Source organism: Oncorhynchus mykiss, chromosome 30 (assembly GCF_013265735.2).
Source record: "Oncorhynchus mykiss isolate Arlee chromosome 30, USDA_OmykA_1.1, whole genome shotgun sequence".
Lineage (NCBI taxonomy): Eukaryota > Metazoa > Chordata > Actinopteri > Salmoniformes > Salmonidae > Oncorhynchus > Oncorhynchus mykiss.
This window is the reverse complement of record NC_050570.1, coordinates 22,445,707-22,461,254: the sequence shown is the minus strand read 5'-3', so window position 1 is coordinate 22,461,254 and position 15,548 is coordinate 22,445,707. Positions and strand designations below refer to the sequence as shown.

The 15,548-nt window shown below is 42.5% G+C and overlaps 1 protein-coding gene across 1 annotated transcript in view; it reads left to right on the top strand.

Annotated features, from left to right (window-relative positions):
• Window positions 1-15,548, top strand: part of LOC110522763 (cytosolic carboxypeptidase 6) — a 474,879-nt gene that overhangs the window by 193,721 nt on the left and 265,610 nt on the right. Inside the window, exon 4 of the mRNA XM_036969475.1 lies at window positions 9,129-9,223. Within this exon, the coding sequence (XP_036825370.1) occupies window positions 9,129-9,223 (95 nt within the window). The remainder of the gene's footprint in view (window positions 1-9,128; window positions 9,224-15,548) is intronic.

The window sequence follows — 15,548 nt, the reverse complement described above, 5'->3', positions numbered from 1 at the left end:
GGAAAACCACACTACAGGCTGATCCAACTTTGATGTAATGTCCTTAAAACAAGTCAAAATTAGGCTCAGTAGTGTGTGTGGCCTCCACATGCCTGTATGACCTCCCTACAACGCCTGGGCATGCTCCTGATGAAGTGGCAGATGGTCTCCTGAGGAATCTCCTCCCAGACCTGGACTAAAGCATCCGCCAACTCCTGGACAGTCTGTGGTGCAACGTGGCGTTGGTGGATGGAGCGAGACATGATTGCCAGATGTGCTCAATTGGATTCAGGTCTGGGGAACGGGCGGGCCAGTCCATAGCATCAATGCCTTCCTCTTGCAGGAACTGCTGACACACTCCAGCCACATGAGGTCTAGCATTGTCTTGCATTAGGAGGAACCCAGGGCCAACCGCACCAGCATATGGTCTCACAAGGGGTCTGAGGATCTCATCTCGGTACCTAATGGCAGTCAGGCTACCTCTGGCGAGCACATGGAGGGCTGTGCGGCTCCCCAAAGAAATGCCACCCCACACCATGATTGACCCACCGCCAAACCGGTCATGCTGGAGGATGTTGCAGGGCTCTGGCAGTGCTCCTCCGGCTCCTCCTTGCACAAAGGCGGAGGTAGCGGTCCTGCTGCTGGGTTGTTGCCCTCCTACGGCCTCCTCCACGTCTCCTGATGTACTGGCCTGTCTCCTGGTAGTGCCTCCATGCTCTGGACACTACGCTGACAGACACAGCAAACCTTCTTGCCCCAGCTCGCATTGATGTGCCATCCTGGATGAGCTGCACTACCTGAGCCACTTGTGTGAGTTGTAGACTCCGTCTCATGCTACCACTAGAGTGAAAGCACCGCCAGCATTCAAAAGTGACCAAAACATCAGCCAGGAAGCATAGGAACTGAGAAGTGGTCTGTGGTCACCACCTGCAGAACCACTCCTTTATTGAGGGTGTCTTGCTAATTGCCTATAATTTCCACCTGTTGTCTATTCCATTTGCACAACAGCATGTGAAATTTATTGTCAATTGCTTCCTAAGTGGACAGTTTTATTTCACAGAAGTGTGATTGAATTGGAGTTACATTGTGTTAATTAAGTGTTCCCTTTATTTTTTTGAGCAGTGTATATGAATGAGCGATGGCCGAACAGCATAGGCAAGATGCAGTAGATGGTATAGAGTACAGTATATTCATATGAGATGAGTAATGTAGGGTATATAAACATTATATAAAGTGGCATTGTTTAAAGTGACTAGTGATACATTTATTACATCCAATTTTTTATTATTACGGTGGCTAGAGATTTTAGTCAGTATGTTGGCAGCAGCCACTCAATGTTAGTGATGGCCTTTAGATAGAAAGGATAGATAGATAGAAGCTGTTTTTCAGTCTCTCGGTCCCAGCTTTGATGCACCTGTACTGACCTCGCCTTCTGGATGATAGCGGGGTGAACAGGCAGTGGCTCGGGTGGTTGTTGTCCTTGATGATCTTTTTGCCTTCCTGTGACATCGGGTTGTGTAGGTGTCCTGGAGGGCAGGTAGTTTGCCCCCGGTGATGAGTTGTGCAGACCTCACTACCCTCTGGAGAGCCTTACGGTGGTGGGCGGAGCAGTTGCCATACCAGGTGGTGATACAGCCCGACAGGATGCTCTCGATTGTGCATCTGTAAAAGTTTGTGAGTGTTTTTGGTGACAACCAACCTGAGGTTGAAGAGGCGCTGCTGCGCCTTCTTCACGATGCTGTCTGTGTGGGTGGACCATTTCAGTTTGTCTGTGATGTGTATGCCAAGGAACTTAAAACCTTCCACCTTCTCCACTACTGTACCGTCGATCTGGATAGGGGGTGCTCCCTCTGCTCTTTCCTGAAGTCCATGATCATCTCCTTTGTATTGTTGATGTTGAGTGTGAGGTTATTTTCCTGACACCACACTCCGAGGGCCCTCACCTCCTCCCTGTAGGCCGTCTCGTCGTTGTTGGTAATCAAGCCTACCACTGTAGTGTCGTCTGCAAACTTGATGATTGAGTTGGAGGCGTGCATGGCCACGTAGTCATGGGTGAACACCTTCCTAATTTTGAGTTGCACCCCCTTTTGCCCTCAGAAAAGCCACAATTCGTTTGGGTGATGGGCACTACAAGGTTTCGAAAGCATTCCACAGGGATGGTTACCCATGTTTACTCCTATGGTTCCCACAGTTGTGTGAAGTTGGTCGGATGTTCTTTGGGTGGTGGACCATTCTGATGTACACGGGAAACTTGAGCATGAAAAACCCAGCAGCATTGCAGTTCTTGACACACTCAAACCGCCTGACACCTACTACCATACCCTGTTCAAAGGGCACTTAAATATTTTTTATTGCCCATTCACTCTCTGAATGGCACACATCTACTCTAATTGAAGTGAATTTAACAGGTGACATCAATAAGGGACCATAGCTTTCACCTGGATTCACCTGGTTAGTTTGTCATGGAAAGAGCAGCTATAATCAGTGTATTAGTGTTTTATACTGAACAAAAATATAAATGCAAAATGTAAAGAAAGTGTTGGTCCCATGTTTCATGATCTGAAATTAAAAAAAGCTATCTATCTATCTATCTATCTATCTATCTATCTATCTATCTATCTATTTATCATCATCATCATCTATCTATCTATCTATCTATCTATCTATCTATCTATCTGTCTGTTAGCTTGAAAATACAATGAGTGGTACTCAGTGATGTGTTATGTTGGATTTGCCCCAAACGTAAGGCTTTGTACCCACGACATAAAGTTAATTTCCACCTTTTTTTGCAGTTTTACTTCAGTGCCTTATTTCAAGCAGATGCATGTTTTGGAAAATGTGTATTCTGTACAGGCTTCCTTCTTTTCACTTTATCTGTTAGTATTGTGGAGTAACTTCAATGTTGTTTTTCCAGCCTCAGTTTTTTCCTTTAACAGCCATTCAACTCTGTAACTGTTTTAAAGTCACCATTACTCCCAAGTGGCGCAGCGGTCTAAGGCACTGCATCTCAGTACCAGAGGCGTCACTACAGACACCCTGGTTCAAATCCAGGCTGTATCACAACCGGACGTGATTGGGAGTCCCAAAGTGTGGCGCACAATTGCCCCAGCTTTGTCCGGATTTGGCCTGTGTAGGTTGTAATTGTTAGTAAAAGGTTTTTTTTACTGACTTGCCTAGTTAAATAAAGGTTAAATAAAAAATGTAAAAATATATAAATAAAATGGCCCCATGGTGAAATCCCTGAGCGGTTTCCTTCCTCCATAGCAACTGATTTAGGAAGGACGCCTATATCTTTGTTGTGACTGTGTATTGATAAACCATCCAAAGTGTAATTAATAACTTGGAAAAACCTCCCTGATCTTTATGGTTGAATCTGTTTTTGAAATTCACTACTCAACTGAGGGACCTTACAGATAATTGTATGTGTGGGGTACAGAGATGAGATAGTCATTCAGAAATCATGTTAAACACTATTATTGCACACAGAGTGAGTCCATGCAACTTATTACGTATCTTGTTAAGCAAGCCTTGACTCCTGAACTTATTTAGGCTTGCCATAACAAAGGGGTTGAATAATTATTGACTCAAGACATATCAACTATAAATTTATAAATTTTTCAAAAATTTGAAAAACATGATTCCACTTTGTCAATTAGGTTAGTATTGTTGAGTAACTACAATGTTGTTGTCTTAAATATTTTTTGTCAATTTTCTCTTCTTTTGGCTTTATACTCCAAAAGGTTGCATTTTAAATTAAAGAACGACTATGAGGTTAAAGTGCACTGTCAGCTTTAATGTGAGGGTATTTTAGTACACCATGTCTACATCAAGCTTGTGACTCAACAAATTTGTTGGATGCAGTTGCCGGTTTGTTTTGGTTGTGTTTCAGATTATTTTGTGCCTAATGGAAATGAATGGTGTATAATGGAGTCACTTTTATTGTAAAAAAAATAAATATACACTACCGTTCAAAAGTTTGGGGTAACTAAGAAATGTCCTTGTTTTTTAAAGAAAAACACATTTTTTTGCAACATCAAATTAATCAGAAATACAGTGTAGCCATTGTTAATGTTGTAAATGACTATTGTAGCTGGAAACAGCTGATTTTGGGGGGGAATACAGTGCCTTGCGAAAGTATTCGGCCCCCTTGAACTTTGCGACCTTTTGCCACATTTCAGGCTTCAAACATAAAGATATAAAACTGTATTTTTTTGTGAAGAATCAACAACAAGTGGGACACAATCATGAAGTGGAACGACATTTATTGGATATTTCAAACTTTTTTAACAAATCAAAAACTGAAAAATTGGGCGTGCAAAATTATTCAGCCCCTTTACTTTCAGTGCAGCAAACTCTCTCCAGAAGTTCAGTGAGGATCTCTGAATGATCCAATGTTGACCTAAATGACTAATGATGATAAATACAATCCACCTGTGTGTAATCAAGTCTCCGTATAAATGCACCTGCACTGTGATAGTCTCAGAGGTCCGTCAAAAGCGCAGAGAGCATCATGAAGAACAAGGAACACACCAGGCAGGTCCGAGATACTGTTGTGAAGAAGTTTAAAGCCGGATTTGGATACAAAAATATTTCCCAAGCTTTAAACATCCCAAGGAGCACTGTGCAAGCGATAATATTGAAATGGAAGGAGTATCAGACCACTGCAAATCTACCAAGACCTGGCCGTCCCTCTAAACTTTCAGCTCATACAAGGAGAAGACTGATCAGAGATGCAGCCAAGAGGCCCATGATCACTCTGGATGAACTGCAGAGATCTACAGCTGAGGTGGGAGACTCTGTCCATAGGACAACAATCAGTCGTATATTGCACAAATCTGGCCTTTATGGAAGAGTGGCAAGAAGAAAGCCACTTCTTAAAGATATCCATAAAAAGTGTTGTTTAAAGTTTGCCACAAGCCACCTGGGAGACACACCAAACATATGGAAGAAGGTGCTCTGGTCAGATGAAACCAAAATTGAACTTTTTGGCAACAATGCAAAACGTTATGTTTGGCGTAAAAGCAACACAGCTCATCACACTGAACACACCATCCCCACTGTCAAACATGGTGGTGGCAGCATCATGGTTTGGGCCTGCTTTTCTTCAGCAGGGACAGGGAAGATGGTTAAAATTGATGGGAAGATGGATGGAGCCAAATACAAGACCATTCTGGAAGAAAACCTGATGGAGTCTGCAAAAGACCTGAGACTGGGACGGAGATTTGTCTTCCAACAAGACAATGATCCAAAACATAAAGCAAAATCTACAATGGAATGGTTCAAAAATAAACATATCCAGGTGTTAGAATGGCCAAGTCAAAGTCCAGACCTGAATCCAATCGAGAATATGTGGAAAGAACTGAAAACTGCTGTTCACAAATGCTCTCCATCCAACCTCACTGAGCTCGAGCTGTTTTGCAAGGAGGAATGGGAAAAAATGTCAGTCTCTCGATGTGCAAAACTGATAGAGACATACCCCAAGCGACTTACAGCTGTAATCGCAGCAAAAGGTGGCGCTACAAAGTATTAACTTAAGGGGGCTGAATAATTTTGCACGCCCAATTTTTCAGTTTTTGATTTGTTAAAAAAGTTTGAAATATCCAATAAATGTTGTTCCACTTCATGATTGTGTCCCACTTGTTGTTGATTCTTCACAAAAAAATACAGCTTTATATCTTTATGTTTGAAGCCTGAAATGTGGCAAGAGGTCGCAAAGTTCAAGGGGGCTGAATACTTTCGCAAGGCACTGTATCTACATAGGTGTACAGAGGCCCATTATCAGCAACCATCACTTCTGTGTTCTAGTGGCATGTTGTGTTAGCTAATTCAAGTTTATCATTTTAAAAGGCTAATTGTTCATTAGGAAACCCTTTTGCAATTATGTTAGCACAGATGAAAACTGTTGTTCTGATTAAAGAAGCAATAAAACTGGCCTTCTTTAGACTAGTTGAGTATCTGGAGCATCAGCATTTGTGGGTTCGATTACAGGTTCAAAATGGCCAGAAACAAAGACCTTTCTTCTGGAACTTGTCAGTCTATTCTTGTTCTGAGAAATTAAATATTTTCCATGGGAGAAATTGCCAAGAAAACTGAAGATCTCATGCAACGCTGTGTACTACTACTCCCTTCACAGAACAGCGCAAACTGTCTCTAACCAGAATAGAAAGAGGAGTGGGAGGCCATTGTGCACAGCTGAGCAAGTGGACATGTACATTAGTGTCTAGTTTGAGAAACAGACCCCTCACAAGTCCTCAACTGGCAGCTTCAATAAATAGTACCTGCAAAACACCAGTCTCATAGTCAACAGTGAAGAGGCAACCTTTTAGGCAGAGTTCCTCTATTCAGTGTCTTGTCTTCTTTTACCCATCTTAATCTTTACTTTTTATTGGCCAGTCTGATATATGTCTTGTTCTTTGTAGCCACCCTTTGCCTTGATGACAGCTTTGCACATTCGTGGCATTCTCTCAACGTGCTTCACCTGGAATGCTTTTCCAACCGTCTTGAAGGAGTTCCCACATATGCTGATCACCTGTTGGCTGCTTTTCCTTCACTCTGCGGTCCAACTCATCCCAAACCATCTCAATTGAGTTGAGGTCGGGTGATTGTGGACTCCAGGTCATCTGATGCAGCACCATCACTCTCCTTCTTGGTCAAATAGCCCTTACACAGTCTGGAGATGTGTTTTCAGTCATTGTCCTGTTGAAAAACAAATTATTGTCCCACTAAGCGCAAACCAGATGGGATGGCATATCGCTGCAGAATGCTGTGGTACCCATGCTGGTTAAGTGTGCCTTGAATTCTAAGTAAATCACTGACAGTGTCACCAGCAAAGCACCCCCACACCATCACACTTCCCCCTCCATGCTTCACGGTGGGAACCAAAGGACAGATGTCCACCGGTTTAATGTCCATTACTCATGTTTCTTGGCCCAAGCAAGTCTCTTCTTATTATTGGTGTCCTTTAGTAGTGGTTTCTTTGCAGCAAATCAACCATGAAGGCCTGATTCACGCAGTCTGCATTGAACAGTGGATGTTGAGATGTGTCTGTTACTTGAACTCCGTGAAGCATGTATTTTGGCTGCAATCTGAGGTGCAGTTAACTCTAATGAACTTATCCTCTGCAGCAGAGATAACTCTGGGTCTTTGATTCCTGTGACGGTCCTCATGAGAGCCAGTTTCATCATAGCGCTTGATGGTTTTTGTGACTACACTTGAAGAAACGTTCAAAGTTGTTGAAATTTTCCGGATTGACTGACCTTCATGTCTTAAAGTAATGATGGACTGTCATTTCTCTTTGCTTATTCTTACCATAATATAGACTTGGTCTTTTACCAAATAGGGCTATCTTCTGTATACCACCCCTACCTTGTCACAACGCAACTGATTGGCTGAAACGCATTAAGAAGGAAAGAAATTCCACAAATTAACTTTTAACAAGGCACACCTGTTAATTGAAATGCATTTCAGGTGAGTACTTCATTACGCTGTTTGAGAGAATGTCAAGAGTGTGCAAAGCTGTCATCAAGGCAAAGGGTGAAGAATCTCATCTCAAATATATTTTGATTTGTTTAACATTTTTTGGTTACTACATGATTCCAAATGTGTTATTTCATAGTTTTGAGGTCTTCACTATTATTCTACAATGCAGAAAAAAATTAAAATAAAGAAAAACCCTTGAATGAGTATGTGGGTCCAAACTTTGGACTGGTATTGTATATATAATATGTTTCTAAACACTTCTACATTATTGTGGATGCTACCATGATTACGAATAATCCTGAATGAATTGTGAATATAGTTACAGACGCACCAATATCATAGCCTCCCAAAAATTCTAACCTCACATTATTGTGATGGTGAGAGGTTATATGATATTTGTGTGTCTGTAACTTTCTTACTCATTGTTATTCACGATTTATTCAGTTGTTTAGAAACATATTATATATATTTTTTGTCAAATCAGTCAAAGTGATTGTTCTGATAGAGGACAGTGCAAAGAAACAATTGCTGCCTTACAGCCAGCTACTGCACAATCTCTCTTGCTTTTGGCCGTGAATCCCTAGCTACCTCTCCTGTGCATGTCATCAATTTGACCGGGCAGGATAGTAGGAGGGGATATGGAAGTCAAAGATGAATTGTCATTGGTCTATTACAATCAGACCACCAGGTGACGTTATGTGGTGGCCAAAACACCTACTTTGCCTTGTCTTAACAGAAGATCAGAGACTGTTGCAGCCTGCCTGCCTTGGTGGAGTATAGAGCTCCACCTTGGAGTTAAAGAAGCTTAACAAATAGATTACAGGTATGAGACACAGCCACTAAATAAGACAATCTGAATTGGTGAAAAAGAAGAAAGAGGACCAATATAAGTCAGAAAATGAGGATGTATTTGCCTGAGGAAAAGCTGAAAGTAGGCTGGCAACAGATGTGCAGGGCAGTGAAGTTTAATTGAAATGCCAGCAGCGATGGTCTTATCTCCACGGTACAGGAGCCTGCTGCCAGTCAGAACATCAGTTAAATGTCATTTTACCTAAGTCTGAATCAGCCTGCCACAATCCCTGCTCCTGTGATGGCAAGGAGGGAGGGGGAGGAGGAGCGGGGTTTGTAATAGGATTTCAGTAGCACACAGTTCACTTCCACCACCTGGACTAAGTTGGTAATTTGATATGGTCCATCAATAGGATTAATTTACTGTACAATGATAATATTATTCTCATTATTTATATATTTATTAAAACCTCTCCCCTGATCCTAATCAGGATCCTGGTGGAGGAGTGGGACCCCAGGACATATCCCTCACATAGCCATGAATTGATGTTTTAAAGCCAAGCTGGCCCCACGGTAGCCTGCGTGTTTCAGCTTGATCATCTCCTAGGCCACCGTTTCACCACGCTATCTGTTGACAGACATGTCTTTTCATCTCTACTTTATAGTGTGTTGTGCTATCATGCGTTGAAGCACACTTTCTTATCTCTATTCAGGCATAATAATCAGTCATTATATACAATTGACTGTGTTGTGTTGACATCGTGAACTTCCCCCCTTTTCTCATTCAGTCCATTGCTGATATTTCTACCCGTTCATATCACCCCCTTTTTCTTGTTCACAAATTCTACCAATCTAATGGAATGTTCACATTTTTCTTTCAGAGGGTGATTTTCAACATTGTCAACTTCAGCAAGACCAAGAGCCTGTACAGGGATGGCATGTCTCCCGTGGTGAAGTCCACCAGCCGGCCTAAATGGTACAGTCACACTTTAAAGAAAACTAAAACAAAAAACACGTCACTTAATGTGATAGAAGGGAGTGTCCTATCTTTATGATGAAAGCTTAAACCCAAATGTTAACTGAGGTTTTACTTTAAACCTGAAACTTTCATGTTTATTATGATAGTCAACCTCAGGCCATAACAGATAGCTAAATCCAGCAAAACTGTCAGAATCAGAGTCATCTAACAGGTGCATAAAGGGGCTATTGATCTCACTCAACACGTCTATACCAATGAAGTTGAGGGTAGATTTGTAGATGTTCTGTCCAAAGTACTACTTGCTTGTGGATCATTTAGTTGTCCTCTAATTTCTCTGGAACTATCTGTTCAACCTGTGCGTCTTTAGTTTTCCAACCTTCAAAATAGGGTGTTTGAAGTTGTGAGATTGGAGATGTTGCTAGAGATGTTCTGTTTCCATGACAGCGATGGCCTGGTAGTTTGAGGGACAGTGACAGGGATGTTGATTAGATAATTAGAACTGAGACGAGAACAGCTGCATACGTAACACTTTGTCGTAGACGTGGACCTACGTAGGTTTCATTTTCTCCTGTAACTGAAAACTGTCCTCTGTGTCACACTGCTTTGTGTCAAATGTAAGACCCCTTACCAGCTATATTAGGTATTTCCACAGACCTGCTTAGTCATAATGTACCTATTCATCTCTGTTACTTTATCTGTGATCATGTATATTTTTGCATCATTCTTTTAAATTCCATTGATTTGTGGGTCGTTCCACGAAATGAGTGCCTTTTGCGACCTTATGCTATTTTTTGTAGACATTGTGCAGAAAAATATAATTTTATAAGCCTTTTATATTAAATGAAGTGCCCTTTAATATATAGACCATGTCGGACATTCAATAAAGTGCCAAAATGCAGCATTTTGACATGGCCCCTGTGCATCCTCTATGACTTCTAGGAAGATTTTAACCCACTTCAAATCAAATTTTATTGGTCACGTAAAATTCAGTGATCAATTAACAGTGCAGTAATACCTAACAATACAAAACAATACACACAAATCCCAAAAATGTAAAGAAAGGAATTTAGAAATATCAGGACGAGCAATGTCAGAGTCGGGAACAGTGCATTCGGAAGGTATTCAGACCCCTTGACTTTTTCCCGTTACAGCTTTACTCTAAAATGTATTCAATAATGTTTTTCCCTCATCAATCTACACACAATACCCTATATTGACAAATCAGAAACAGGTTTTTAGAAATGTATTGTAATTTATTAACAATAAAAACAGAAATACCTTATTTACATAAGTATGCATACCCTTTTTTAAGAGACTCGAAATTGAGCTCAGGTGCATCCTGTTTACATTGATAATCCTTGAGATGGTTCTACAACTTGATTGTTGTCCACCTGTGGTATATTCAATTGATTGGACATGATTTGGAAAGGCACACACCTCTCTATATAGGTCCCACAGTTGACAGTGCATGTCAGAGCAAATAACAAGCCATGAGGTCAAAGGAATTGTCCGTAGGTGGTCAGAGATTGTATCGATGCACAGATCTGGGGAAGGGTACCAAAAAGTATCTGCAGCATTGAAGGTCCCAGAGAACACAGTGGCCTCCATCATTCTTAATTGGAAGAAGTTTGGAACCACCAAGACTCTTCTTAGAGCTGGCCGCCCGGCCAAACTGAGCAATCGGGGAAGGGCCTTGGTCAGGGAGGTGACCAAGAACCCGATGGTCAATCTGATAGAGCTGTAGAGTTCCTCTGTGGAGATAGGAGAACCTTCCAGAAGGAGAACCATCTCTGCAGCACTCCACCAATCAGGCCTTTTTGGACACCTACAGCACCCGATGTCACAGGAAGGCAAAACAGATCATCAAGGACAACAACCACCCAAGCCACTGCCTATTCACCAGCGCTATCATCCAGAAGGCGAGGTCAGTACAGGTGCATCAAAGCTGGGACCGAAAGACTGAAAAACAGCTTCTATCTGAAGGCCATCAGACTGTTAAACAGCCACCACTAACAATGAGAGGCTGCTGCCAACATACAGACTCAAATCTCTGGCCACTTAAATAAATGGACCTAATAAAGGTATCACTAGTCACTTTAAATAACACCACTTGAATAATGTTTACATATCCTACATTACTCATCTCATATGTATATACTGTATTCTATACCATCTACTGCATCTTGCCTATGCCGCACGCTATTGCTCATCCATATATTTATATGTAGATATTCTATTCATCCCTTTACATTCGTGTGTATTTGTGTGTATAAGGTAGTTGTTGTGAATTTGTCAGATTACTGCATAGTCAGAACTAGAAGCACAAGCATTTTGCTACACTCACATTAACATCTGCTAACCATGTGTATGTGACCAATAACATTTGATTTGATTTTATGGTAGAGTGGCCAGATCGAAGCCACTCTTTAGTAAAAAGCACATGACAGCCCGCTTGGAGTTTGCCAAAAGGCACCTAAAGGACTCTCAGATCATGAGAAACAAGATTCTCTGGTCTGATGAAGTCAAGATTGAACTCTTTGGCCTGAATGCCAACCGTCACATCTGGAGAAAACAAGGCACCATCCTTACGGTGAAGCATGGTGGTGGCAGCATCATGCTGTGGGGATGTTTTTCAGCGGCAGGGACTGGGAGACTAGTCAGGATCAAGGCGAAGATGAATGGAGCAAAGTATAGAGAGATCCTTGATGAAAACCTGCACTATGGCGCTCAGGAACTCAGACTGGGGTGAAGGTGGGCTCAGGGTCAGGGCAGGCAGAGGTCAATAATCCAGGGTGGTGTGACAAGGTACAGAACGGCAGCCAGGCTCAGGGTCAGGGCAGGCAGAATGGTCAAAAACAGGAACTAGAAAAAGACAGGAGCAAGGGGAAAATGCTGGGAGGCTTGACAAACAAAGAACACAGGTATAAATACACAGGGGATAATGGGGAAGATGGGCAACACCTGGAGGGGAGTGGAAACAATCACAAAGACAGGTGAAACAGATCAGGGTGTGACAGTACCGGGAGGGAGGGTGTCGTGGGGCTGGGTGCATCTGCCAGACATGCTGAGGCACAGGGCTGACGTGGGAAACAGGGTTACGTGATCAAGTGTGCCCATTCAACAGGAGCCTCTGTCATAAGGCGATCAAGGGCAGCCATCAAAACTATTAAAAACAATGAAAATAAAAACGTAAATATTAAGATATCTAATATTAAGATATCTATGTCCACAGATATCTATGTCCACATTCTGCATGTTTTGCAGTTGACCAATGGCTTTCTTGGATAGACCAGACAGGGGGGTGTTACAGAAGTTAAGCAAGCTTGTAATAAAAGCATGGATGAGTCTCTCTGTATCAGCCTGAGAAAGAAACAGCCGCACCTTGGCAATGTTTGTCAGGTTGTAAAAATCTATTTTGGTCACATTCCTATTGTGTGATTCGAAATTGAGTTCAGAATCTAAAATAACACCTAGGTTTTTTACCTACCTCTTTATTGCCTGTGAATTAAAATATTCAGCCAGATTCTATCTCTGTGCTTTGGCTCCAAGATAAGTACCTCGGTCTTAGAAAATATGTGATTTTCTGCTGCTAGGGCTGGTGGTGGATAGTTTTGCAATGGTAAAATCAGAGAATCACACTGCAAAGAGATGAGTTATGTCCTAGCTTGAGCCTGCCCCCTCTCAGGGAAAACCCATATTCCTCGAAGGAAACCAGAGAGATCAGAAGTTGGACAGTTCAATTGTCTGCAAGCTCTTCATCATGCAGCTCGAGGGTGGATGAGCAGAATTTTAAAAAGCCCACAGACCTGTTGAGAGCAGGCTGACTCCAAACACCCACGCATGAGCTGTGCATTGGCTTTGATCCACTTAACTACAGAGCAGTGAAGTTCACTTGGGAGATATATCAAGAAGTGAGAGGGCTTCTAATAAAAAGTCCCATTTGGATAACAATGACCGAGGGGCTTTCACAATACATTAACTCACTGGCTCTTAAACATTACATCGGATGACATCTCCCCATCTCTCCGCCATTCTGATCCAACTAATACTGATGGACGGTTTCAGAATGGACCAGCAGCTCACGTGGTGCTCCAGGTATGTCAGCTCCCTCAACGCTAGCATTTATCACCTGGCATAACCTGCTTGCTGTAACACAGTATAAATCCAGTGCTTTTTCTCCTCTAATTACTGCACCTTCAGGCTCACGATGGATCCCTGCACTTGGCAATGGGCTCTAATCGGAATGCTGTCTCTCACAGGGGAACACAACCTAGCACCCAGTATCGCAATGAGGGGCCCCAGGAAGAACTGCTCCTGCGGAGAGATAAAGACTTCAACTTTTGGGTTAAAAGGGACTTTTCTACTGATAAATACAGCAAAAGCAATCTATTCTCTATTTCCTCCCTGTCTGTCACCCTCTCTCTCTTCTCTGGTTCTCTTTTTCTTCTTTATCCCATCCTGCATTGATCAGGTAGTTAAAATTCTTTGCAATTTGCTTGATTTTTTCCATATCTGTGACTGTCAAAAGAAGATGCTTTGTTGTCATAGTGGAAAGCAAATGGAGAAGCTGTTAAAAGCATCTAGACCACATGTGGCCAAACAAACAATGCCATGTTCGGTCTTAGTAATCTCACAGAGTTTTATTCATTCCTTCAGATGTCTTTAAAAAAAACACTGAGGATCCCTTTCTACAGTTTTACTGAAAGATGTGTTTAAACAAGGTATTAGAATAACGAGGTACTCATGCTGTGCCTGTCCCTTAAATATTTATCCACAAGATGTCATGGATCCCCCCCGGAACTGCTGCTCATTCTGTTCACCAGCTATGGAGGTCTACGTCACCGGCCTTCTAGGCATTATTGATTATTATTACCACCAACCCCGGACTGTCTTGTCTCATTATGCACACCTGGTTCCCATTCCCCCTGATTAGTTTGTGTATATATGTGCCCTGTTCCCCATTGTACTTGACGATTATTGTCCCACGTCCGTTGGTCTTGTGAGTACCTGTGCTCTGTTGTATCAGTTCTTGTGCTACAATGAGGGAAAAAAGTATTTGATCCCCTGCTGATTTTGTATGTTTGCCCACTGGCAAAGAAATGATCAGTCTATCATTTTAATGGTAGGTTTATTTGAACAGTGAGAGACAGAATAACAACAAAAGAATCCAGAAAAACGTATGTCAAAAATGTTATAAATTGATTTGCATTTTAATGAGGGAAATAAGTATTTGACCCTTTCTCAATCAGAAAGATTTCTGGCTCCCAGGTGTCTTCTATACAGGTAACGAGCTGAGATTAGGAGCACACTCTTAAAGGGAGTGCTCCTAATCTCGGTTTGTTACCTGTATAAAAGACACCTGTCCACAGAAGCAATCAATCAATCAGATTCCAAACTCTCCACCATGGCCAAAACCAAAGAGCTCTGCAAGGATGTCAGGGACAAGATTGTAGACCTACACAAGACTGGAATGGGCTACAAGACCATCGCCAAGTAGCTTGGTGAGAAGGTGACAACAGTTGGTGGGATTATTCGCAAATGGAAGAACTGTCAATCTCCCTCGTCCTGGAGCTCCATGCCAGATCTCACCTCGTGGAGTTGCAATGATAATGAGAACGGTGAGGAATCAGCCCAGAACTACACGGGAGGATCTTGTCAATTGTCTCAAGGCAGCTGGGACCATAGTCACCAAGAAACAATTGGTAACACACTACGCCGTGAAGGACTGAAATCCTGCAGGTCCCCCTGCTCAAGAAAGCACATATACATGCCCGTCTGAAGTTTGCCAATGAATATCTGGATGATTCAGAGGACAACTGGGTGAAAGTGTTGTGGTCAGATGAGACCAAAATGGAGCTCTTTGGCATCAACTCAACTCGCCGTGTTTGGAGGAGGAGGGATGCTGCCTATGACCCCAAGAACCCCATCCCCACCGTCAAACATGGAGGTGGAAACATTATGCTTTGGGGGTGTTTTTCTGCTAAGGGGACAGGACAATTTCACCGCATCAAAGGGATGATGGACGGGGCCATGTACCGTCAAATCTTGGGTGAGAACCTCCTTCCCTCCGCCAGGGCATTGAAAATGGGTCGTGGATGAGTATTCCAGCATGACAATGACCCAAAACACACGGCCAAGGCAACAAAGGAGTGGCTCAAGAAGAAGCACATTAAGGTCCTGGAGTGGCCTAGCCAGTCTCCAGACCTTAATCCCATAGAAAATCTGTGGAGGGAGCTGAAGGTTCGAGTTGCCTAACGTCAGCCTTAATGACTTGAAGATCTACAAAGAGGAGTGGGACAAAATCCCTCCTGCGATGTGTGCA